The sequence below is a fragment of the Salvelinus alpinus genome, chromosome 17 (genome assembly GCF_045679555.1).
Source record: "Salvelinus alpinus chromosome 17, SLU_Salpinus.1, whole genome shotgun sequence".
NCBI classification, from domain to species: Eukaryota; Metazoa; Chordata; class Actinopteri; order Salmoniformes; family Salmonidae; genus Salvelinus; species Salvelinus alpinus.
The window spans coordinates 5,072,132-5,097,631 of record NC_092102.1 but is presented as its reverse complement, the minus strand read 5'-3'; the positions used below and the strand labels follow the sequence as shown (position 1 = coordinate 5,097,631).

Genomic DNA, 25,500 nt, shown 5'->3' with positions numbered 1-25,500 from the left:
TTTTGGGTGTGTGTGTATTTTTGTCAATAACAGCTGGTGTGCGATGTCTAATTAAAGAAGTCTCAAAGTATTGCTCACCTGAGGTAGAGTACCTTATGATAAGCTGTAAACCACACCACCTACCAAGAGAGTTCTCATCTATATTATTCGTAGCCATCTGTTTACCACCACAGACCAATGCTGGCACTAAGACCACGCTCAATGAGCTGTATAAGGCCATAAGCAAACAAGCGAATGCTCTTCCAAAAGCGGCGCTCCTATTGGCCGGGGACTTTAATGCAAGCAAACTTAAATCTTTTTTTCCTAATTTCTACCAGCATGTCACGTGCGTCCATGGGGAAAAATACTCTTGACCACCTTTACTCCGCACACAGAGATGCATACAAAGCTCTCCCCCGCTCTCCATTTGGCAAATCTGATCATAATTCCATCCTGATAGAAGCAGGAAGTACCAATGACTAGCTCAATATTGAAGTGGTCAGATGACGCTCATGCTACTCTACAGGACTGTAGACTGGAATATGTTCCAGGATTCATCCAATGGCATTGAGGAGTATACCACCTCAGTCATCGACTTCATCAATAAGTGCACAGTTTTTCAACCACTCCACAAATTTCTTGTTAACAAACTATAGTTTTGGCAAGTCGGTTAGGGCATGTACTTTGTGCATGACACAAGTACATTTTCCAACAATTGTTTACAGACAGATTATTTCACTTATTCACCATCACAATTCCAGTGGGTCAGAAGTTTACAATACATTAAGTTGACTGCCTTTAAACAGCTTGGAAAAATCCAGAAAATTGTCATGGCTTTAGAAGCTTCTGATAGGCTAATTGACATAATTTGAGTCAATTGGAGGTGTACCTATGGATGTATTTCAAGGCCTACCTTCAAACTCAGTGCCTCTTTGCTTGACATCATGAGAAAATCAAAAGAAATCAATCAAGATCTCAGAAATAAAAATTGGAGACCTCCACATGTCTGGTTCATCCTTGGGAGCAATTTCCAAATGCCTGAAGGTACGAACAAACAGTGCGCAAGTATAAACACCATGGGACCACACAGCCGTCATACCGCTCAGGAGACCCGTTCTGTCTCCTAGAGATGAACGTACTTTGGTGCGAAAAGTGCAAAACATTCCCAGAACAACAGCAAAGGACCTTGTGAAGATACTTTTGTACCTGTTTCCTCAAGCATCTCTATCCACAGTAAAACGAGTCCTATATCGACATAACCTGAAATGGCGCTCAGCAAGGAGACGCCACAGCTCCAAAACAGCCATAAAAAAGCCAGACTACGGTTCGCAACTGCACATGGGGACAAAGATCGTACTTTTTGGAGAAATGTCCTCTGGTCTGATGAAACAAAAATAGAACTGTTTGGACATAATGACCATCGTTATGTTTGGAGGAAGAAGCAAGATGAAGAACACCATCCCAACCGTGAAACACGGGGGTGGCAGCATCATGTTGTGGGGGTGCTTTGCTGCAGGAGGGACTGGTGCACTTCACAAAATAGATAGCATCATGAGGGAGGGAAATTATGTGGATATATTGAAGCAACATCTCAAGACATCAGTCAGGAAGTTAAAGCTTGGTCGCAAATGGGTCTTCCAAATAGACAATGACCCCAAGCATACTTCCAAAGTTGTGGCAAAATTGCTTAAGGACAACAAAGTCAAGGTATTGGAGTGGCCATCACAAAGCCCTGACCTCAATCCTATAGAAAATTTGCTGGCAGAACTGAAAAAGCATGTGCGAGCAAGGAGGCCTTCAAACCTGACTCGGTTACACCAGCTCTGTCAGGAGGAATGGGCCAAAATTCACCCAACTTATTGTGGGAAGCTTGTGGACGGCTACCCAAAATGTTTGACCCAAGTTAAACAATTTAAAGGCAATGCTACCAAATACTAATTGAGTGTATGTAAACTTCTGAACCACTGGGAATGTGATGAAGTAAAAGCTGGAAAATATCATTCTCTCTACTATTATTTTGACATTTCATATTCTTTTAATGAATTGGTGATCCTAACTGACCTAAGACAGGGAATTTTTACTAGGATTTAATGTCAGGAATTCTTAAAAACTGAGTTTAAATGTATTTGGCTAAGGTGTATGTCAACTTCTGACTTCAACTGTACATATCCCAACCAGAAGCCATGGATTACAGGAAACAACCGCATAGAGTTAGAGCTGCCGCTTTCAAGAAGCGAGACACTAATCTGGACACTTAGGAGAAATCCTGCTATGCCCTCAGACGAACAATCAAGCGGCAATACTGGATTAAGATTGAACTACTACACCGGCTTTGACACCCGTCGGATGTGGCAGGGCTTGAAAACTATTACAGACTACAAGGGAAACCCAGACGCAAGCTGCCTAGTGACGCGAGCCTACCAGACGAGCTAAATGCCTTTTTATGATCGTTTCAAGGCAAGCAACTCTGAAGCATGCATGAGAGCATCAGCTGTTTTGGATGACTGTGATAACACTCTTGGTAGCCGATGTGATAAAGCCTTTTAACAGGTCAACATTCACAAATCCGCGGGGCCAGACGGATTACCAGGACGTGTACTCAAAGCATGCGCGGACCAACTGGCAAGTGTCGAGCCTAACATTTTCAACCTCTCCCTGACCAATTCTGTAATACCTACATGTTTCAAGCAGAAGACCATAGTCCCTGAGCCCAAGGAAGAGAATGTAACCTGCCTAAATGATTACTGCCCCGTTGCGCTCACGTCGGTATCCAAGAAGTGCTTTCAAAGGCTGGTAATGGATCATATCAACAGCATCCTCCCGGATACCCTAGACCTATTCCAATTTGCATACCGCACCAACAGATCCACAGATGATGCAATCTCAATCACACTCCACACTGCCCTTTCCCACCTGGACAAAGGGAACACCTATGTGTGAATGCTGTTCATTGACTACAGCTCAGCATTCAACACCATAGTGCCCACGAAGCTCATCACTAAGCTAAGGGCTCTGGGACTAAACATCTACTACCTCTGCAACTGGATCTTGGAGTTCCTGACGGGCAACTGCTCGGCATCTGACCGTAAGGCGCTACAGAGGATAGTGCGTACGGCCCAGTACATCACTGGTGCCAAGCTTCCTGCCATCCAGGACCTATATAATACGCGTCGTCAGAGGAATGCCCCAAAAATTGTTAGACTCCAGTCACCAAAGTCATAGACAGTTTTCTTTGCTACCGCACAGCAAGCTGTACAAGAGCGCCAAGTCTTGGACCAAAAGGCTCCTTAACAGCTCCTAACTCCAAGCCATAAGACTGCTGAATAAATAATCAAATGGCGACCAGACTATTTACATTGACGCCCCCATTTGTTTTGTACACTGCTGGTACTCTCTGTTTATCTATGCATCGTCACTTCACCCCTACCTACATGTACAAATTACCTCAACTAACCTGTACCCATGCACACTGACTCTGTACTGGTACCACCTGTATATAGCCTTGTTATTGTTATTTTTTTGTATTTCTTTATTATTTTTTACTTTAGTTTGAGTTGAACTCTTCTTGAACTGAACTGTTGGTTAAGGGTTTGTAAGTAAGCATTTCACGGTAAGGTCTACACTTGTTGTATTCGGCGCATGTGACAAAGTTTGACTATTCTTGTTTTAATCTCGTCTTCATATTAAATAATGTGTGAAATTTGTTTTGATTTAGAATGGACCATTATCATGCACCTGTTTCAAAAGGGGCAGGGTGTGGAAATACATGTAATCTATGCACTTAAATAGCGAATGGAGGAACGCTTTCCCGTGGTTAATTTTCATGCCAGCCAGGTAGGCGATACTCCTGTTGTGAAGATAAGCAATGTGCTTAATATTAGGAAAGTTGATTAATAAATATAGATATATATATAAATATATATAGAAAGCTGATGGGATCCTCTTTTTAATAAAGGCCATCACTCTGTTTTCTCACACATTTGCATAGCCTTATAGAAATGTTGCGCAACATAAGCTCATGGGCTCTTATGAAGTGTTTGATTTAGATCACATTTGCATTGATGTCTGTGATTAGAGGGACAATAGAGTGCTGAGTACCAGGAAGTTTGACCATCAGCAGCATCTGAGCTTGGAGAAGCCTAATTACCGTGACTAAACGGTCACGTGGAATTTGACTGCCGTCATGACTCGTGACCTCCGGGTTGGCTTTAATACGGTCACTGTAACAACCCTACTCTCAACCATCATTTAAAAAAAATCCACATCAATCCTTGGGGATTTAACAGTTTTTACAGCCATTTTCTTCATGTGTGCATTCGTAATAGTAACTGGGATAAGCAATTTCATAAAGTTGTAAAGTGCAGCGTCTGGTTATTACAGACCAGCAAATATTATTTACATCAACATAGGAATCACTACAAAATGTATTGTATTACCTCTTATACACTATATTAAGCCCTGCCTTTGGAACTTTGGTTTTCCTAGATCTGGCTACTATATTGTGATCACTACATCCGATGGATTTGGATACTGTTTTCAAGCACATTTCTGCAGCATTAGTAAAGATGATGCTTTCATTCCTGTGCTGTTTGTTGCAGGCACTGATAACATTTTGAAGCTTTTTCTTGAGTAGGCAGCTTGACGAAAGCCGATCAATATTTAAATCAACCAGAAAATATACTTCTCTGTTGATATCACATACATTATCAAGCATTTCACACGTGTTATCCAGATACTGACTGTTAGCACTTGGTGGTCTATAGCAGCTTCCCACCAGAATGGGCTTTAGGTGAGGCAGATGAACCTCTAGCCATATTACTTCAATAGTATTTAACATGAGATCCTCTCTAAGCTTTACAGGAATGTGGTTCTGAATATAAACAGCCACACCTCTGCCATTGGATTTTCTGTAGATGTTATAACCATGTATTGCTTCCACTGTATCATCAATGGTATTATCTAAGTGAGTTTATGAATGTAATCTGTTATTAGCAAGTTATTGATTTCATGAACCTTGTTTCTTAAGCTACATATGTTAATGTGGGATATTTTTAGCGCTTTTCTGGGATGGTTGCTTGTTTTCATTGCTTTACTGGGAAGCTTAGCAGAAGTAGACATGCTCATTTTATTTGTTAGTGCAGGGTGAGCTGCACGCCCTGCACTTCCTACAAGGGCACACCGCCTCAGTGCTAATGGTATAACTCTTGTTCATGGGCACATGATAACTGCATACAATAGCTGTAGGATCAGCAGAGGCATTCAGGGCAGTGAGAGGGACAAATTTAGGTTACTTACATTGTGTCTTCCAACGCCCCTGGTGTAATGTACATTTGCTGAAGCATTATGACAACTCAGCGACACAATGGTAGGGCTCAACTGAGCTGGCCTTGGGTCATTGATAAGTCATTGTCTCAATGCAGCCTTAAAATGCTTTGAAAGGATCCAGGAACCAAAAAGAGCTATGTTTCCAGAAGGTTTCAAAATTGTCAAATGTTACACCCATCTGCATATCTCGTAGACAGTTATGGAGGGTTAAAAGTCTGCTGACACGTTCAATGCCACGATTTAGGGATGGTAGAGGGCCAGATATTATGGGTTTTTTGTTGGTGTCAAGCAGTGACCCAATCAGTTCTTTGAAATCCATATCCAGGTGTTCTGAGCTGCCCTTCCATAATGTCATTGAATTCTACATGAACTATGATAGACTTTTCTGATGCTTGTGTAAAATGTTTGGAAGAAGCATATTGATGTCCTGTACTTGTACTCCTGGATAGCACAACGTTTTTGCTCCAGGGACTGAGACATTTTTCAACATTGAGCTTACCAATACAACGGCCGGAGAAGGGAATGGAAAAATCCGCCCATTCCTACCCCTCACACAATTTGTTGAACCTTTCACTTTGTAGTTCATGTACTTGTACAGTTGAGGTCAAATATATTTGCACCCTTGCACTTTACAATGTGGAGCAAAATGTTCGGTTTTCATTTTTGCTATTTTACCACATGAAATTACACAGTAAATGAGTAAGTTAGTCCAGACCATTTTTTTTTCTTGTTCCTGTGTGTTTGTAAATCAAGCAAATATACATGTGAACTAAGTTTCCCCCCCAAAAAAATTTCCTCTTTTTTTTGTTGTACTTAGAAGAAATAGTGAATTGTGCAAGGCTGACTATATATTTGACAGGCAACTGTATGGAATTTATTAGAACATGTGACCAGTCAACTGAGGAGAACATTATTTTGAGATCTGTAACACAGTTACCTGGCGTTTGCAGGTGAACAACGGTGATGTGACTTGCTCCCAGCGAGTGTACCTGCGGGACCTCCGTAAGAATGACATCACCAAAGGAATGGAAATTCAGGTTTGTGCTCTGGCCAGCTCCTTTAATGTCCTCCTGAGGTCATGTTTAGGTCCGGGAAAAAGTCGGACCTAAAATGTCACTGTTGAAAGAATTCAAGAGGCAGAATTAATGACTTATCTTATTTTTTCCACATGTTTAGAAAATATGCTATGTCTGATGTTTGTACACCTGTGGATTGTTCTAACTAATCCAGCATACCTCAATGTTCCACCCACACAATGACGATTGTCCTGTAGGTACATAGGCCAACATTATCAATGTAGTATGTTGAGTCTCATTGTGTTTGTGTACTCAGATGAAGTGTTCTCTCTTCCTGGTTGTCTGTGGCTTAAGGTGTCTGTGGTGGAGCTGCATAGCCCTGGTAGGTTTTTCATTCACGTCCAAAGCCCAGAGCTGGTTGAGGCTCTGAGAGCCATTACTGTGGAACTGCAGAAGACCAACGGCGGCTCGCTAGGGACAGACTACAAGCCCGACACCGGAGAGGTCTGTGCCGTCAAATACTCCTTGGATCAGGTGATGAAGAAGAACACTGAGAATAATTGAAAAAACGCAGTCGTAAAGATACTACTTAGTATGTATTTTTAAAGCCTCTATCTAATCCTTTGCTTATCTCCCTCTAGAACTGGTACAGAGGTGTTGTCCAGTCTGTAGCTGCAGATGATGGAAATGCTAAAGTTCTCTACATTGACTTTGGAAACGAAGAAGACGTGACACTGGATCGGATCAAGCCCCTCGCTGCCAGCATTGAACCCATTCCACCATGTGTGAGTTCATCGTGAAATTTCACCTCAGTTCTTTTAGAAGTAGAGTTCTCCTGACTTCCACCAAACCCAGATTCGTCCGTCGGACTGTCAGATGGATAAGTGTGATTCATCACTCCAGAGAACGCAATTCCACTGCTCCAGAGTCCAATGGCGGCGAGCTTTACACCACTCCAGACGAAACTTGGCATTGCGCATGGTGATCTTAGGCTTGTGTGTGGCTGCTCGGCAATGGAAACCCATTTAATTAAGCTCTAGACGAACAGTTCTTGTGCTGACGTTGCTTCCAGAGGCAGTTTGGAACTCGGTAGTGAGTGTTGCAACCGAGAACAGACGTTTTTTACTAGCTATGAAGCTTCAGCACTGGGCTGTCCCGTTCTGGGAGCTTGTGTGGCCTACCACTTCACGGCTGAGCCGTTGTTGCTCCAAGACATTTCCACTTCACAATAACAGCACTTACAGTTGATGGGGGTAGTTCTAGCAGGGCTGAAATTTGACCAACTGACTTGTTGGAAATGTGGCATCCTATGATGGTGCCACTTTGAAAGTCACGGTGTTCTTCAGTAAGGCAATTCTACTGCCAATGTTTGTCTATGGCGATTGCATTCCTGTGTGCTCAATTTTATACACTTAGCTGAATCCACTCATTTGAAGGGGTGTCCACATACTTTTCGACCGATTATGATTTTTCAATACCGATACCGATTAATCGGCCAATTTATATAAAACAATTGTTTTATATATATATATCACACACACACATTTTTGTAATAATGACAATTGCAACAATACTGATTGAACAATGAACACTTTTATTTTAACTCAATATAATACATAAATACACACACACACACACACAGCTCTGAAGTGACAATGATACTGAAGAGTCTGCTTGAGACATACTCTCAACTGTTTGAATAAAAATAGAGTTTAAGTTACCTGTGATGAATGTTGAAAACAAAAACTGTCATTTCTATATGCAGGAAATCCTATTTTAATAATGGGCATGGTAAGAATTGACGACCAAAGTGCGAGTCATAATTCCCTTGACACCTAGCAAAATCTGAAAAGCGGTTCCTTCATTTATTCCATAGGATATTTTTTAGATTCACTTAAAATAAGGTCTGTGTTTCGTGTAGGCTTACACCACCTTGCCAATTTTATAACTGTGTAGATATCCATAGGACAAGGTAACTCTGATCAATATTGGCTAAATATAAGCGAAGATTTAAAAAAAAAAATTGTAGAGTGGATTTATGAAAATATGTTGACAAACATCACCTTATCCTAGTGAGATTTACACGGGTATCAAAACGCCGAGGCGGTTTAAGCCTGCACGAAACACAGACCTTATTTGAAGTAGATCAAGACATTCTCTATGGAAGACATGAACGGTAAAATAACGAAGGAACCCCTTTCAAGTTCAGCCGCAAGTTATTACAGGAATTATAACGCGTCGACTATTTCTCTCTAAACCATATACCTTTGACTAATCCGGAAACTATCACCTCGAAAACAAAACGTTTATTCCTTTCCGTATTTTATCTAACGGGTGGCATCCATGAGTCTAAATATTCCTGTTACATTGCACAACCTTCAATGTAATGTCATAATTATGTAAAATTCTGGCAAATTAGTTCGCAAAGAGCCAGGCGGCCCAAACTGTTGCATATACCCTGACTCTGCGTGCAATGAACGCAAGAGAAATGACACAATTTCACCTGGTTAATATTGCCTGCTAACCTGGATTTCTTTTAGCTAAATATGCAGGTTTAAAAATATATACTTGTGTATTGATTTTAAGAAAGGCATTGATGGTTAAGTACACATTGGAGCAATGACAGTCATTGATTGATTGTTTTTTCTAAGATAAGTTTAATGCTAGCTAGCAACTTACCATAGCTTACTGCATTCGCTAACAGGCAGGCTCCTCGTGGAGTGCAATGTAATCAGGTGTTAGAGCATTGGACTAGTTAACTGTAAGGTTGCAATATTGGATCCCCCGAGCTGACAAGGTTAAAAATCTGTCGAGGCAGAACGTTCCTAGGCCGTCATTGAAAATAAGAATGTGTTCTTAACTGACTTGCCTAGTTAAATAAAGGTGTAAAAAAATAAAAAAAAATCGGCAAATCGGTGCCCAAAAATACAGATTTCCGATTGTTATGAAAATTTGAAATCTGCCCTGATTAATCGGCCATTCCGATTAATCGGTCGACCTCTAATTCAGACCCCTTTACTTTTTCCATTTTGTAACGGCCTTATTCTAAAATGTATTAAATAAAACAATTTCCTCAGAAATCTGCGCACAATACTCCATAATGCGGGAACAGGGTTTTATACATTTTTGAAAATGTATTAAATAAAAGAAAGGCATCAGTCAGAGGTTAAATTGTGTGCACTGAAGTTCATTTTCCTTCTCCAAATTAATCTGTTTCCTAGGAGTAACATTCAATGCCCAAATATTTACTGCCCTATTTTATTTCAAATGCGTATTTATTCTTGATGAATTGCACTTGTTCACGTTTATTTACCACAGCATTTTTCTTGCAGGCTTTGGAGTGCAGTGTCGCCGGGATAACACCGGTGACTGACAGCTGGATGGGGGTGTGTTGCATGGCTGTGAGACAGCTGGTGGCTGGAAAGAGCCTGACACTCACTGTGGTGGACATTCAGGAGAATGACCGCACCTACGCAGTGGACATCCTGCTGACTCCTATCGGTACTGTATCACAGGAAGGCTATGGTCAGTTGGCTACAGTGAATAATAGAAGGTGAAAAACTGAATCACCACATGTACTTCTCCATAATAAACATAAGCTTTAGGTTTAGGAACCTTGAGCATCTTTTTGGGGGCGCCTATTGGAGTACAGCTCTCTGTCCGTATACAGCGTAATTTGTCCTACGAAGTGTCGCGTTGAACTATATGGATGTCTTTGCATTAATCTTTGCATCGTTAAATTTTTTTTCTCATGTTTGTATTACTGAATGCTTAACTGACTTTAACACCATAATATAGTAACCATACTCCCCTTTTTAAAATATGTCCTTTGTATGACTATTGAAGTGCTTTTCACGTTGTCTGTCTTCATGTCTGCCATGTAAACACCATATCTTTCTCTGACAGGAAAACAGCTGAGCACCTTCCTCATGGACCAAGGTTACGCTGTGAGGGAGGACGTCAATAAGAAGCGTGCAGAACAGGACGTTGGTGAGCAGTGTCAATTTTATTTTGTCTCCATTTTGCAACAGTTTTTCCAAGTTCCATAATAATAATTGGATTCTGATTCAAATTCCTGCTGAAATGTGTTGTCTTATACTAAACTCAGCAAAAAAATGAATAACCTTTTTCAGAACCCTGTCTTTCAAAGATAATTAGTAAAAACCCAATAACTTAACAGATCTTCATTGTAAAGGGTTTAAACACTGTTTCCCATGCTTGTTCAATGAACCATAAACAATTAATGAACACCCCTAATAAAAAATTTGTAAAAAAATTGTAAAAAATGTGTAAAAAATTAAAAAAATTAATGAACATGCACCTGTGGAACGGTCGTTAAGACACTAACAGCTTACAGACAGTAGGCAATTAAGGTCACAGTTATAAAAACATTAAAGAGGCCTTTCTACTGACTCTGAAAAACACCAAAAGAAAGATGCTCAGGGTCCCTGTTCATCTGCGTGAACGTGCCTTAGGCATGCTGCAAGGAGGCATGAGGACTGCAGATGTGGCCAGGGCAATAAATTGCAATGTCCGTACTAAGACAGCGCTACAGGGAGACAGGACGGACAGCTGATCATCCTCGCAGTGGCAGACCACGTGTAACAACACCTGCACAGGATCGATACATCCGAACATCACCTCTGCGAGACAGATACAGGATGGCAACAACAACTGCCCGAGTTACACCAGGAACGCACAATCTCTCCATCAGTGCTCAGACTGTCCGCAATAGGCTGAGAGAGGCTGGACTGAGGGCTTGTAGGCCTGTTGTAAGGCCGGTCCTCACCAGACATCACCAGCAACAACGTCGCCTATGGGCACAAACCCACCGTCGCTGGACCAGACAGGACTGGCAAAAAGTGCTTTTCACTGACGAGTCGCGGTTTTGTCTCACCAGAGGTGATTCGTCGTATTCGCGTTTATCGTTGAAGGAATGAGCGTTACAGCGAGGCCTGTAAATCAAATCAAATTTTTATTTGTCACATACACATGGTTAGCAGATGTTAATGGGAGTGTAGCGAAATGCTTGTGCTTCTAGTTCCGACAATGCAGTAATAACCAACAAGTAATCTAACCTAACAATTCCACAACTACTACCTTATACACACAAGTGTAAAGGGATAAAGAATATGTACATAAAGATATATGAATGAGTGATGGTACAGAACGGCATAGGCAAGATGCCGTAGATGGTAAGAGTACAGTATATACATATGAGATGAGTAATGTAGGGTATGTAAACATTATATTAAGTGGCATTGTTTAAAGTGGCTAGTGATACATTTTTACATAATTTCCATCAATTCCCATTATTAAAGTGGCTGGAGTTGAGTCAGTATGTTGGCAGCGGCCACTAAATGTTAGTGGTGGCTGTTTAACAGTCTGATGGCCTTGAGATAGAAGCTGTTTTTCAGTCTCTCGGTCCCTGCTTTGATGCACCTGTACTGACCTCGCCTTCTGGATGATAGCGGGGTGAACAGGCAGTAGCTCGGGTGGTTGTTGTCCTTGATGATCTTTATGGCCTTCCTGTGACATCGGGTGGTGTAGGTGTCCTGGAGGGCAGGTAGTTTGCCCCCGGTGATGCGTTGTGCAGACCTCACTACCCTCTGGAGAGCCTTACGGTTGTGGGCGGAGCAGTTGCCGTACCAGGCGGTGATACAGCCCGACAGGATGCTCTCGATTGTGCATCTGTAGAAGTTTGTGAGTGCTTTTGGTGACAAGCCGAATTTCTTCAGCCTCCTGAGGTTGAAGAGGCGCTGCTGCGCCTTCTTCACAACGCTGTCTGTGTCGGTGGACCAATTCAGTTTGTCCGTGATGTGTACACCGAGGAACTTAAAACTTTCCACCTTCTCCACTACTGTCCCGTCGATGTGGATAGGGGGGTGCTCCCTCTGCTGTTTCCTGAAGTCCACAATCATCTCCTTTGTTTTGTTGACGTTGAGTGTGAGGTTATTTTCCTGACACCACACTCCGAGGGCCCTCACCTCCTCCCTGTGTGGTAGAGCGGGATCAATTTGGAGGTGGAGGGTCTGTCATGGTCTGGGGCGTTGTCACAGCATCATCGGACTGAGCTTGTCATTTCAGGCAATCTCAACGTTGTGCATTATAGGGAAGACATCCTCCTCCATGTGGTACCCTTCCTGCAGGCTCATCCTGACCTGACCCTCCAGCATGACAATGCCACCAGCCATACTGTTCGTTCTGTGAGTGATTTCCTGCAAGACAGGAATGTCAGTGTTCAGCCATGGCCAGCGAAGAGCCCGGCTCTCAATCCCCCCCCTTTGTTCAGGGACACATTATTCCATTTCTGTTAGTCACATGTCTGTGGAACTTTTTCAGTTTGTCTGTTTAATCTTGTTATGTTCATACAAATATTTTCACATCTCCAGTTTGTTGAAATATTTAGTTGCTGGTCCCCCTCTGCTCCAGACTCCCTGGTGAGTGCGTCCTTGGAAAACTTCCGCCGCCAGTCGGTGGGTAAGAACGAGAACATGGAGGCACAGCCACCTGACCCTCTGACCCAGGGACTGGGAGACACCTTCGCTGCCATGGTGACGCACCTGCAGTCACCTTACGACATCATCTGTCAGAAACTGGACAACGCCAGTGAGTACAACCTAGTGACAACTCATCAATACGCTTTTGTTTAATTTCTTTATTTGTGTTTATTAAGGATCCTCATTAGCTGTTACCATGGCAACAGCTCCTCTTCCTGGGGTCCAGCAACAATAAGGCAGTTATACAATTTAAGATATTACTTGACATTACATTTCATAACACTTTTCACAACACATGAAGTGTGTTCCCTCAGACCACTACTCTACTACCACATATCTACAATACAAAATCCATGCGTACGTGTAGAGTGCATGTATTATCATTTGTGTGTTTTCCTGTGTGTGTCTCTTCAGTTCCCGCTGTTCCATAATGTGTAAATGTATCTAGTTCTTAAAATAAAATCTGATTCTACTGCTTGCATCAGTTACCTGATGTGGAATAATGTTCCCGTATAGCCATGCCTCTATGTCGTACTGTGCTCCTCCCGTAGTCTGTTCTTGACTTGGGGACTGTGAAGAGACCTCTGGTGGCATGTCTTGTGAGGTATGTGTGGGTGTCCGAGCTGTGTGCTAGTAGTTTAAACAGACACCTTTATTTTTTTATTTATCTGTTATTTTACCAGGTAAGTTGACTGAGAACACGTTCTCATTTGCAGCAACGACCTGGGGAATGGTTACAGGGGAGAGGAGGGGGATGAATGAGCCAATTGTAAACTGGGGATTATTAGGTGACCGTGATGGTTGAGGGCCAGATTGGGAATTTAGCCAGGACACCTTGTGCATTCAGCATGTCAACACTTACAAAAACAAGTAGTGAGCCATGAGAGATTTACGTGTTGGCTCTCCATGTACATCCAAGGGCCAGCTGCCCTGTTCTGAGCCAATTGTAATTTTCCAAGGTCCCTCTTTGTGGCACCTGACCACACGACTGAACAGTAGTCCAGGAGCTACAAAACTAGAGCCTGTAGGACCTGACCTGCCTTGTTGATAGTGCTGTTAAGAATGCAGCACTTTATTATGGACAGACTTCTCCCCATCTTAGCGACTGTTGTATCAGCATGTTTTGACAATGACAGTTTACAATCCAGGGTTACTCCAAGCAGTTTAGTCACCAACCAATTTCCACACCATTTATTACAAGTTTTTAATTTGTTAAATTTTATTTCACCTTTATTTCACCAGGTAAGCTAGTTGAGAACACGTTCTCATTTACAACTGCGACCTGACCAAGAGAAAGCAAAGCAGTGCGACAAAAACAAAAGAGTTACACATGGAATAAACAAGTGTACAGTCAATAACACAATAGGAAAAAAATAAAGTCTATATACAGTGTGCAAATGGCATGAGGAGGTAAGGAAATAAATAGGCCATACTAGCGGCGTAATTACAATTTAGCAAATTAACACTGGAGTCATAGATGAGCAGATGATGATGTGCAAGTAGAAATTCTGGTGTGCAAAAAATAATAATCTCTTTTGCTTCTATTTTTTAATTAATGTAAACTATTGTCTATCTATCTCCCCTTGGGTAAACTACTCACCACATTGTATGCACTGCAGTGCTAGCTAGCTGTAGCTTATGCTTTCAGTACTAGATTATCTGATCCTTTGAATGGGTGAACAATATGTCCGTTCATGTTGCAAGAGCTCTGCTAGGTTTGAGGATGTCCTCTGGAAGTCGTCTTAATTACTGTGTAAGTGTATGGAAGAGGGTGAGAACCTTGAGCCTCCTAGGTTTTATATTGAAGTCCATGTACCCAGAAGAGGACGGAAGCTAGCTGTCCAACGGCTACACCATGGTGCTACCCTACAGAGTGCTGTTGAGGCTACTGATCTTTTTATTGCAATATTTGTTGACGTGAATATATTTACTATAGTGTTATCTAAAAATGATAACTTTTTAAAATGTTTTACTATTTATTTTTATGAAATTCACGTAGGTTTGGCCTCCCTTTCCTCCTCTAAGGAGCCTCCACTACTGTAGTACATTGACTCTTGTCCACTTGGTAGTGACTGCTGTCTCTACATGTGTATACTGTAGATTTGACTGGACAAGTGTTACACTACATGACCATAAGTATGTGGACACCTGCTCATCAAACTTCTAATTCCAAAATCACTGTGTGCCCTCACTCCCCTACTCCACCACTACCACATATATACAGTAAGAAATATGTGTGTGTGTTATCGTGTGTGTACATTTGTCTGTGCTTGTTTGTGTTTCTTCACAGTCCCCACTGTTCAATAAGGTGTATTTTTATTTGTTTTTTAAATCTAATTTTACTGCTTGCTTGAGTTACTTGATGTGGAATAGAGTTCCGTGTAGTCATGGCTCTATGTAGTAATGTGTGCCTCCCATAGTCTGTTCTGGACTTGGACTGTGAAAAGACCTCTTGTGGCATGTCTTGTGGGGTATGCATGGGTGTCTGAGCTGTGCGCCAGTAGTTTAAACGAACAGCTCTGTGCATACATGTCAATACCTCCTCTCATAAATACAAGTAATGATGAAGTCAATCTCTCCACTTTGAGCCAGGAAAGATTGACATGCTTGGAGAGCGCTATTAATATTAGCTCTCTGTGTACATCCAAGAGCCAGCCGTGCTGCCCTGTTCTGAGCCAATTGCAATGTTCCCTCTTTGTGGCACCTAACCACACGACTGAACATTAGTCAAGGTGCGACAAAACTAGGGCCTGTAGGACCTGCCTTGTTGATAGTGCTGTTAAGAAGGTAGAGCAGAGCTTTATTATGGACATACTTCTCCCCATCTTAGCTACTGTTGTATCAATATGTTTTGACCATGACAGTAAACTTCTTATGGCTGCAGGGGCAGTATTGAGTAGCTTGGATGAAAGGTGCACAGAGGTGCCCATAGTAAACTGCCTGCTCCTCAGTCCCAGTTGCTAATATATGCATATTATTATTCTTGACAACAGCCAGTGAAAGTGCAGGGCGCCAAATACAAACAGAAATCTCATAATTGAAATTCCTCAAACATACAAGTATTTTACACAATTTTAAAGATATACTTCTTGTTAACCTCTCTAGGGTACGTGAGACAGTAGCGTCCCACCTCTTCAACAGCCAGTGAAACTGCAGGGCGCCAAATTCAAAACAACAAAAATCCCATAATTAAAATTCCTCAAACATACATGTATTTTACACCATTTTCAAGATACACTTGTTGTAAATCCAGCCACAGTGTCCGATTTCAAAAAGGCTTTACGACGAAAGCAAACCAAACGATTATTTTAGGTCAGTACATAGCCACAGAAAAATACAGCCATTTTTCCAGCCAAAGAGAGGATTCACAAAAAGCAGAAATATAGATAAAATTAATCACTAACCTTTGATGGTCTTCATCAGATGACACTCATAGGACTTCATGTTACACAATACATGTATGTTTTGTTCGGTAAAGTTCATATTTATAATCCAAAAATCTGAGTTTACATTGGCGCGTTACGTTCAGAAGTTCCAAAACATCCTTTGATTTTGCAGAGAGCCACATCAATTTACAGGAATACTCATAATAAACATTGCTAAAAGATACAAGTGTTATGCATGGAATTTTAGATGCACTTCTCCTTAATTTTCATGAATTGAAGTTTAATTTCAATAGGCGAACAACAAGTGACAACCTTGCTAATACTTACTCACAATGATTCCTAAATCATTGCTAAGAATAATGGAAATGACTGCAGTTTCTACTGGTCATTGTTTTCGGGCTGGTTGTATTGGTGCTAGCTAGGTACCAAGCTAAAGCTAGCTAAGTACCAAGCTAAAGCTAGCTACGTACCAAGATAAAGCTAGCTACCCTAGAAGTTGCGGTCGAACAAATGATGTTTATTACAAACGCGGTATTGTAAACACGTCGTTCGTGGCCGGTGTTTGCTTGTTTGCAGACTTCTTTTGTACAGCTTTGACAGTGCTACTGTATCTTTTTTGACACGCAAAGACCCAAACGGCGTTCCATAGTATATATGTTGTGAAGCTAATAGCAGTGACGCTATTACTGTGTAACTCCGGTAGGGCAACATCTGAAAAATAGCGCACTTGGTAGTGTGTAACGGTGCTCGACCAGTTGGCGAAAGCCAACATCACCCACGACAGAGAACGGTTGATTGTCAAGGGCAATGAATCCCATTATCTTGGCTTTAATGGATTTCGTCTTTGAGTTGTCTCGCTGAAGTTGTCTTACTCTTTCAAATGACTGCTCGACTTCTTGACTGCTCGATCCACACAGCAGACGTGTAGCGTCTGTAGCGTCACATTACGTCATGTACCTACGTCATATAGGTATGCACGGGAGCTTTGACATCGGTTTTTAATATAGCCGTTAAACTAGACTTCGGGCCGATACAGATTTTGGCATTTTTAGCTATTATCTTCCCGATATGTCCACCGATATATCATGCGTCCCTATTTGCAACCCTAGGAGGTACTGATAAAAAAACTGTTTATAAAATGTTTTGCTTTAATGTGCCCTAGTGAATTGAATGTAACCCTGTGGAGGTGATTCCGTCTCTTGCATCATGGGTGCTGAGTGTTGTATGTCTGTACAGGTGTGATCCAGGAGCTGCATCTGAAACTGAGGGACCACTGCTCTCAGGCCCCAGCCAGCCAAAACTTCAGACCTGCCCCTGGCACAGTGTGCTGCTCCCTATTCTATGGTAAGGACACTCTCGCTAATTCTGTGTCAGGCTAGAGTACTCACATTCACTCAGGGCACATACACGGTCAGAAAAAGGACACATGATGAGCTTTCTCCTTTGATCTTAATCTTGACCTGGTTGAGGACATTTGTGGAGCATTGCCAGCCAGTGATCTCATCGCAGTTGGTAGTGATCTCTCTCCGTGTGTACCTTCCCAGAGGACAACCAGTGGTACAGGGCCAAAGTGCTGGCCTACTCCTCTGAAGAGAAGGTGTGTGTAGGCTACATTGACTTTGGCAACTCAGAGGAGGTGGAGCTGAGTCGCCTGTGTTCCATCAGCTCTGAACTCCTAGCCCTGCCAATGCAGGCCATCCCTTGTGCCCTGGCAGGTATGACCTATTACATGTTCAATTCAATGTATTGATTAATCTGGAATTTCTGCTTTTCTGGCGACATCTATTCATCTGTCATTCCTTTTGTCCAAGGTGTCAATAACAAAATTATAGCAATAAAGAAATGTATTGCCATTTCATGCCTTTTGATTCCTTCCTTTTCGTCTCAAACTCAAAGGAATCTCTAGTGCATTAAATTGTGTTTTTAGGGATAGTGGTGGTGTTAACCTGATCACTTACAAACTCATCACATTAAAATAAAAAGTATTGCCTGTTACGCACACAATCCCACCCCTCCCCCTATAGGAGTGCGTCCCACAGCAGAGGCCTGGTCAGAGGAGACTGTGCTGATGCTCAGGCGGATGGTGTGCAACCGATTCCTGCGGGTAGAGATCCTGGGCGAGCGGGAGGGTATGGCACTGGTGGCCATGATCGACGAGGCCAGCGACCCCCAGGGCAATGTGGCTGAGATGCTGGTCGCCACAGGTTATGCCTTGCCTTCCAACCATCAGGACGAAGAGCCCACCACGAAGGGGCAGGCTGAAATAGCCTGGACAGAATCATCTCATGGTAACTAGAAGTCAGACCTGCCAACCTGTACGGCAGTGTTTCTGCTGTACTCATTTAGCATGAAAGTCATCAATATGGTGCTAACTAGTAACACGATCATGTTAAGAGTTTGTGATCTAGCAGCTAATGATTAACTCAATGGGCAACCTCATACTTGAGCCTTCTTTATTTAGCAACAATATATTTCTCCCTCTTCATTCAGTTAATTGAAATTCAATCATGAAGTCACATGTACAATTATCAACTTCGATTGTCCATTCATCCATTGATCTCATTTATTTAGTGAGGAGAAAGAGATACATTAGCGCCAGGGTACAAACGCCCAATGGTGAATTTGATATTTTATTAGGATCCCCATTAGCTGTCACGAAAGATTTATCTAGTCTTCCTGAGTTCCACATGAAACATGACATAATACAGAACATTAATAGACTAGAACAGCTCAAGGACAAAACTACATCATTTTAAAAAAGGCACACGTAACCTCCTTATACATACACACAATCTATCTAGGTCAAATAGGGGAGAGGCGTTGAGGTGTTGCTTTATCTGTTTTTTGAAACCAGGTTTGCTGTTTATTTGAGTGAAATGGAAGGAAGTTCCATGCAATAAGGGCTCTATATAATACTGTACGTTTTCTTGAATTTGTTCTGGATTTGGGGACTTATTATGTTCTCAATGTTCATAAACCCAATTCAATTAACTACTCAGCCTGAAACCCAGAATTTGTAGGAAACTGGTTGAAATGAATCAGACGGAGGCCCAGCTACGATAGTCAGAAAGTTTATTTACGGGAGCTCTGGTCTGTTGTACAAAACAATTCAGTTTATACTTGCTTCTCACGCACACACATTCACACTAATATACGCACACACATTCACACTAACATTAGCAATGTCCTGCTACCCAGCCGACAAAGATTAGGGGAATCCGTGAGACTTACTCCCCATCCTCCCTCAAGATAGAGAGACCCGGGGAAGTACTCTGTGGCCCCAGCCAAGGTCGGCACCGAATCTTGCTCAGACAGTCTGTTTTTAAGATACTATAATAGACAACCTACACACCCGGATATATAATTCTACTGACTAAAACCACACACACCATTAGAATAATCTCATGATTCTAATCAATTTCATACAATCATATGGTTTCAGGGTGGAATATTCTAATCATTCACATGATCAAATAAATCCCATTATCACTATGAAAAGACCCCTGGTGGCATAAGTGTGTGTGTCAGAGCTGTCTGTAAATTGACTATGCAAACAATTTGGGATTTTCAACACATTGTTTCAAATAGAAAGAAGTGATGCAGTTAGTCTCTCCTCAACTCTTAGCCAAGAGAGACTGGCATGCATAGTATTTATATTAGCCCTCTGATTACAATGAAGAGCAAGACGTGCAGCTCTGTTCTAGGCAAGCTGCAGCTTAACTAGGGCTTTACTTGCAGCACTCGACCACATGACTAGACAATAACCAAAATGAGACAAAACTAGAGCCTGTACGACTTGCTTTTTGGAGTGTGGTGTCAAAAAAGCAAAGCATCTCTTTATTACGGACCGACCTCTCTCCCCATCTTTAGAACCATTGAATCTATTTGTTTTGACCATGACAGTTTACAATCTAAGGTAACACCAAGTAATTTAGTCTCCTCAACTTCTTCAACAGACACAACATTCATTACCAGATTCAGCTGAGGTCTAGAATTTAGGGAAAGTTTTGTATTGGCCCCTAAAAGTGGTAGTACTGGCCCATTGGGCACACCATGTAATTTCAACATGGACAATTGGGTAATATTTGGTTGCGACGTTGATCAATGAGATTACAACCCAGTAAAAAAAGACAGCCATAAGTTTGTTGAATTTCCAATGTGTCATCACTATGCTTTCAACCAACTAAAAGCACAACCAAATCCCAATGGAAAAACAATGTCTGGTTTAGTTGTCGCCTAAATGTGTTATCACTCATTCAACTATTTAAATGCATAACAAAGTTAAAATGGTGACGGAGCCTAACTCCGCCATGGGGGGGGGGGTTTGGATAAATGCTGAAAATAAGGACTGTGGTAAACACAGGCCTCTCATACAGTGCATTTGGAAAGTATTCAGACCCCTTGACTTTCTCCACATTTTGTTAAGTTACAGCCTTATTCTAAATTGTATTAAATTGTTTTCCTCATCAATTGACACAATACCTCATAATGACAAAGCAAAAACAGATTTTAAGAGATGTTAGCAAATGTATAAAAAAATAACTGAAATATCACATTCCAAATAAAATTGTATTTGTCACTAGCGCCGAATACAACAGGTGAAATCCTTACTTACAAGCCCTTAACCAAGAATGCAGTTCAAGAAATAGAGTTAAGAAAATATTTCCAAAATAAACTAAGTATAAAATAAAAAGTAACACACAATAAAATAACAATAACGAGGCTATATACAGGGGTTACCGTTAGAGTCAATGTGTGGGGGTACAGGGTAGTTGAGGTAATTTGTACATGTAGGTAGGAGTAAAGTGACTATGCATAGATAATAAACAGCGAGTAGCAGCAGTGTAAAAACAAGGGGGGATGGGGGTGTCAATGTAAATAGTCCTGGTGGTGTCGTGGAACATCGTCTCAGAAATATAACACTCGTAAGAACTTGTGAAATCAATTAGGCTTTTAATACAGAGCATTGCCAGCCGGAATGTCCCGCGGAACACACAATTTCCCAGAGCCCTAGCTCTTCTATTTATACACACATAGTATTATGTTCATCCCTTATGCAAATGAAGTTTCATTTCTTAAGTCATTCACCACCATTATCTTTTAGTTCAAGCTTCCTACTTGTTCACGCCCAATACCGCCCATATCTGCTTTCAATTAGTTTATAATGGTGGCCGGACCCTCTATCTTAGTGTGTCAGCAGATTCTGTGTCTCTTCCTTTCATTAATGTGTCAATGTACTCTTTGTTCTGCCTTTATTGGAATCAGCAGATTCTATCCTATAAGCCTACTTTTTAGAAGGAGCTGACTATGGGTCTTTTTATCATTAGTGTGTCAGGTCAGCAGACCATGTGTCTCTCCCTTTCATTACTGTGTCAATCTACTCTTTGTTCTGTTCTCCCCTATCCTTAGTGTGTCCAATTGTCTTAGGCGCCTATGTGTCTCCCTGTCTTCCTGTGGTCTATTTTTAATGTTCAGCTGTCTTATACATCTATGTGCTGTGCTATACGTCTATGTGCTGTCCTATACGTCTCATTTACTCCTACAAACCCTCCTCTAGGGCTAATTAGCCACATAAATTATACAAATATGACTTTGGGATAGTAAATGAGAATACCTATGATGGACAAGAAAATACAAAAACAGAGTAAAGCATATAAACCAACTGGACCAAACATCTCCAAATGATTAATACTAAAATAGGAGTAAAAGATCCAATTAGAAACATTAATGAAAACCTAACTAGACCAAACATATCTAGTAATTCATAAGATTAAAAGATCTAATTTGGTATAGAACTAATAAAAATTAATACATTACATTTTTGATGAAACATGAGCATGTAGGTACCTAACCTTGCCTGAGGTTATCTCAGTTATGTGAAAATTAAAAATTAAAATAAAAAATAATACAATGAGTATAATAATAAATTGAATATGAGAAAATTAAAAATTAAAATAAAATAATACAATACCCAGAGCCAATAACCCTCCTCCCAGCATAATAGCCATCCTAGCAAACATAGCTCCCCACTTTCCCAATGCTAGGTCCAACCAATCCCAAACATGAGAGTCAAACCCAGCATTTGCCTTAACCTCTGCTCGTAAACCTTTAAGTTTAGCCATAGCGATTGCAAAGGATCCATTAGGCGCAGTGTTATTGGGAATAAAGGTGCAACAATCATCCCCAAACATAACACAAACTCCACCCTTCTCCGCTAAGAGCCAATTGAGAGCCTGTCTATTTTGCCAAGTCATTTTACTGGTAGCCTGTACCTGTTCCCCCAACGCTGTTAGGGCCGAGTCAGTATAGTTAATGAATCTCTGTTGGTTATAATATATATAATTAATCCACTCCTAGTTTTTATTTGGTGTTATCCACAAAAATATAGATTCAAATCCTGATTTAACTTAATCTCTTGCCTTGAACTCCCGAGGTACACCTCTAGGCTGTCCAATTGCATCAAGGTATACCTCAGGGTCTTTCTCATACTCCCTTTTAACTCTAGGATTAACATAGTCATCGTGGGGTGATTTAATAATGGTAACCTGTTGAATTGCTCTAACTAAGGCACAAAGACCAATCCATTCATTAGGCAATACATTCAACAATTTGTTTTTTCCACACATCCAGAAACTATCCGCAATACCTCTGTCTTGATTCTTTAACATAGTGAGAGAAGGTGCAACCTGAGTTATTTTACCACACAACCCTTTTCTATTCATTATCAACCCTTTATCATTATTTCTACGAACTCCCGCAGTCTCTAGCACCCAAATAGTATCACATTCTACAGTGGTGTTTCCTACATCAATTCCTTCGGTGTTATGGCTGTAAAAACATTCATATTTTCCTTTAACCACAGTACTTCTGTCTAATTGAGGTCCATTTAATTCGGTTCTAATGTTATAGGCAGCACAATCATTGTCTCCCAGCATGGTCTCATTCAACATAGTTTTACCCCTAGTGCTTACCCAGAGCAATCCTATATTCTATGTCACACAAGGGAATAGAATACTTTCTATTGGTACAATGGTCATTTTTCCAACTTACACAGTTTTTAAATGATGACAGTTCAGAGACTATTAAGAGATCAGACAAAGGTGATTTTCTACACAAAATACAATTGTCCATTCTGTATTTGTTTGCCATATACTTAGCCCATTCGTACCACTCGTTCTTCACTACTTCTTCTTGTGTGATTTCCTTGAGTGGTTCTGAGTCTGATGTATCTAATTCTGTCGCTTTTACAATGTTTTTGTCATGAGGTAGATCATTAGAGTTTGTCAAAAAGTTCCAAATGTCAGTAAAAAACTCTACTAGCTCTGACGTCTCAGGTTGCTTTGTGGGTACGGTGGTCTGCTTGGTAAGGGCAGTCGATGTCATCTTAGTGGTAGCTACTGTGGTCGTCACAGCAGCTGCCACCATTGTTGTTGTCATTGTCACAGGTTCTTCTTGTTCAGGTGCAAGGGTAGGATCAATCTTAATGACCGTGGTGCTACTCCCTTCGGTCACTGTTGTTTTTGTTATTTCAACTATTAATTCTTCACCTTCAACTGGTTCAATCTGATTCATGATGAGCACCCTCTCGTCTTTTTCTTTGATTAATGTCAGGTCACATCCTTTCGGATCCCAAACGACTTGTCCCTTTGTTTGGTGATGTGTCCATCCACAGAGTGCCATCTCCGGTAAGGGTTTGATCCTTATTATTGAGATAGACTTCAGTTCTCCTGCTTCTGTTATGAGTTGAGGTAGAACAGAGATTCTCACCTTGTCAGTCTTTTTGGGATTGTTCAACTGATTCCTTTCTTCTCTTCCTGCTTCCACCATACGTCTTGATTGTGCATTAGTCTGTTGTTTCTATACTAGCATTCACTGTTACTTCTGTTATGTCAATGTCATTATTCTTTTGTTGTTCTAACTTCAATTGTCTGTAAAGGAGACCATTCAAGAGTTTAAAAGTCAATTGTGGGGAAATCCCCATTTTCTTCAGCTTACGGGACTTTTCCTCCTCTTTCTTCACCTGAGGCTCCCTCCTCAGGCCGGACTTAGCTTCCATCTGGAAGGGTTTCAATTTTTAGGGAAGAGATGTTCTCATTCTGTTCCTTGTGAGGTCTCTCCTCCTCTTCTGGGTGCATTAGTCGGTGCACTTGTCGTATTTTGGCTTTCACTTGATTTGCTGTTTTCTTGGCTCCTCCCTGGCGTCTCAATCGTTTCCGCTGCTCCTGCTCCCTCCGGGCTCCCTCCTGGTGAATCAGCATCCTCTGTGTCCTCATCTCTATGTGGTTGTATCCTTCTCTCTGTTGGGACTCAGGTGCAGTGGTTCAGATGGTACCACGTCTTGCTTCCTTTCACTTGGACTGCTGTTTTTGTGGCTGTTGCCACCTCGTAGGGTCCTTCTCTCCTCAGCTGATCCCACTTCCTTCGGAACACTCGAACGTGGACTAGATCTCCTGGTATCACTGGGAGAGGTCCTTCTGGTCCCCTTGGATCATCAGACGCGGAACCTCTCGTCCTGGTTCAGGTTTCTGCCTTCTTTCTGTGAGGCATTCAGACTTAGAGACTTATGGCCTCTGTTCTATGATTACACCATACATCCTCTTACTTCCATCACTCATCACACAACAAACTGACATTCCAGCTTAAGCTGGCGAACCCCTCTCCTTCTGGTTTCCTAAACATAAGACTTGGAAAACAACAGACAAAACATAACACTATTGACAATGTTATGTGTTATGCATATATATATTCATGAAAACTGAAAACTGAAATCTGAGACCATGACAATTCCCACTCTCTCTTTACCTGTCTATGCCTCCAGGATACTTTTCTGCTGGACTCCACAAAAATAAAAGCCCTAAAAAGCTTCCTCATGCTTCCACCCAGTCTTCCCGTTTCGGCCCCAGGTTCTGAGAGGTGTTCCCAAATCATGTCATTTTTTACTTAGTTTCCCATCTGCTCCATTTCAACTGATAATCATGTGCATAACCTACAATTAACATTATCTCTTCTTGAATTAATTCAACACTGTATATGCTTTCATATCAATTCCTTTAACATGTTTGTTTAGAGTATAATATCCTATCATCTATTCTTTTTCACATGATGTATTAAAAAATGAAACAAGTAGCCCCCAAACTCAACCCAGTATGTCTATAGTGGAATCTAGTCTCTCTCTCTCTCTCTCTCTCTCTCTCTCTCTCTCTCTGATTCCACGTCCTCTGTCATGGTGTTTTCAAGCTCACCCATTATTCAGCTGAACCTCACTTCTCGTGAGACTTATGCACCCACCAAAGA

At 41.4% G+C, this 25,500-nt stretch overlaps 1 protein-coding gene across 5 annotated transcripts in view; it reads left to right on the top strand.

Annotated features, from left to right (window-relative positions):
- tdrd1 (tudor domain containing 1) overlaps positions 1-25,500 on the top strand; it is an 85,032-nt gene that overhangs the window by 15,703 nt on the left and 43,829 nt on the right. For 4 of the 5 annotated variants that reach the window (XM_071346979.1, XM_071346976.1, XM_071346978.1 and 1 more), the window contains exons 7-15: positions 6,255-6,341; positions 6,675-6,854; positions 6,962-7,105; positions 9,653-9,845; positions 10,227-10,310; positions 12,753-12,929; positions 17,443-17,550; positions 17,751-17,921; positions 18,231-18,494. In XM_071346979.1, the coding sequence (XP_071203080.1) occupies positions 6,255-6,341; positions 6,675-6,854; positions 6,962-7,105; positions 9,653-9,845; positions 10,227-10,310; positions 12,753-12,929; positions 17,443-17,550; positions 17,751-17,921; positions 18,231-18,494 (1,408 nt within the window). The remainder of the gene's footprint in view (positions 1-6,254; positions 6,342-6,674; positions 6,855-6,961; positions 7,106-9,652; positions 9,846-10,226; positions 10,311-12,752; positions 12,930-17,442; positions 17,551-17,750; positions 17,922-18,230; positions 18,495-25,500) is intronic. The other variant, XM_071346977.1, reaches the window with a different exon arrangement.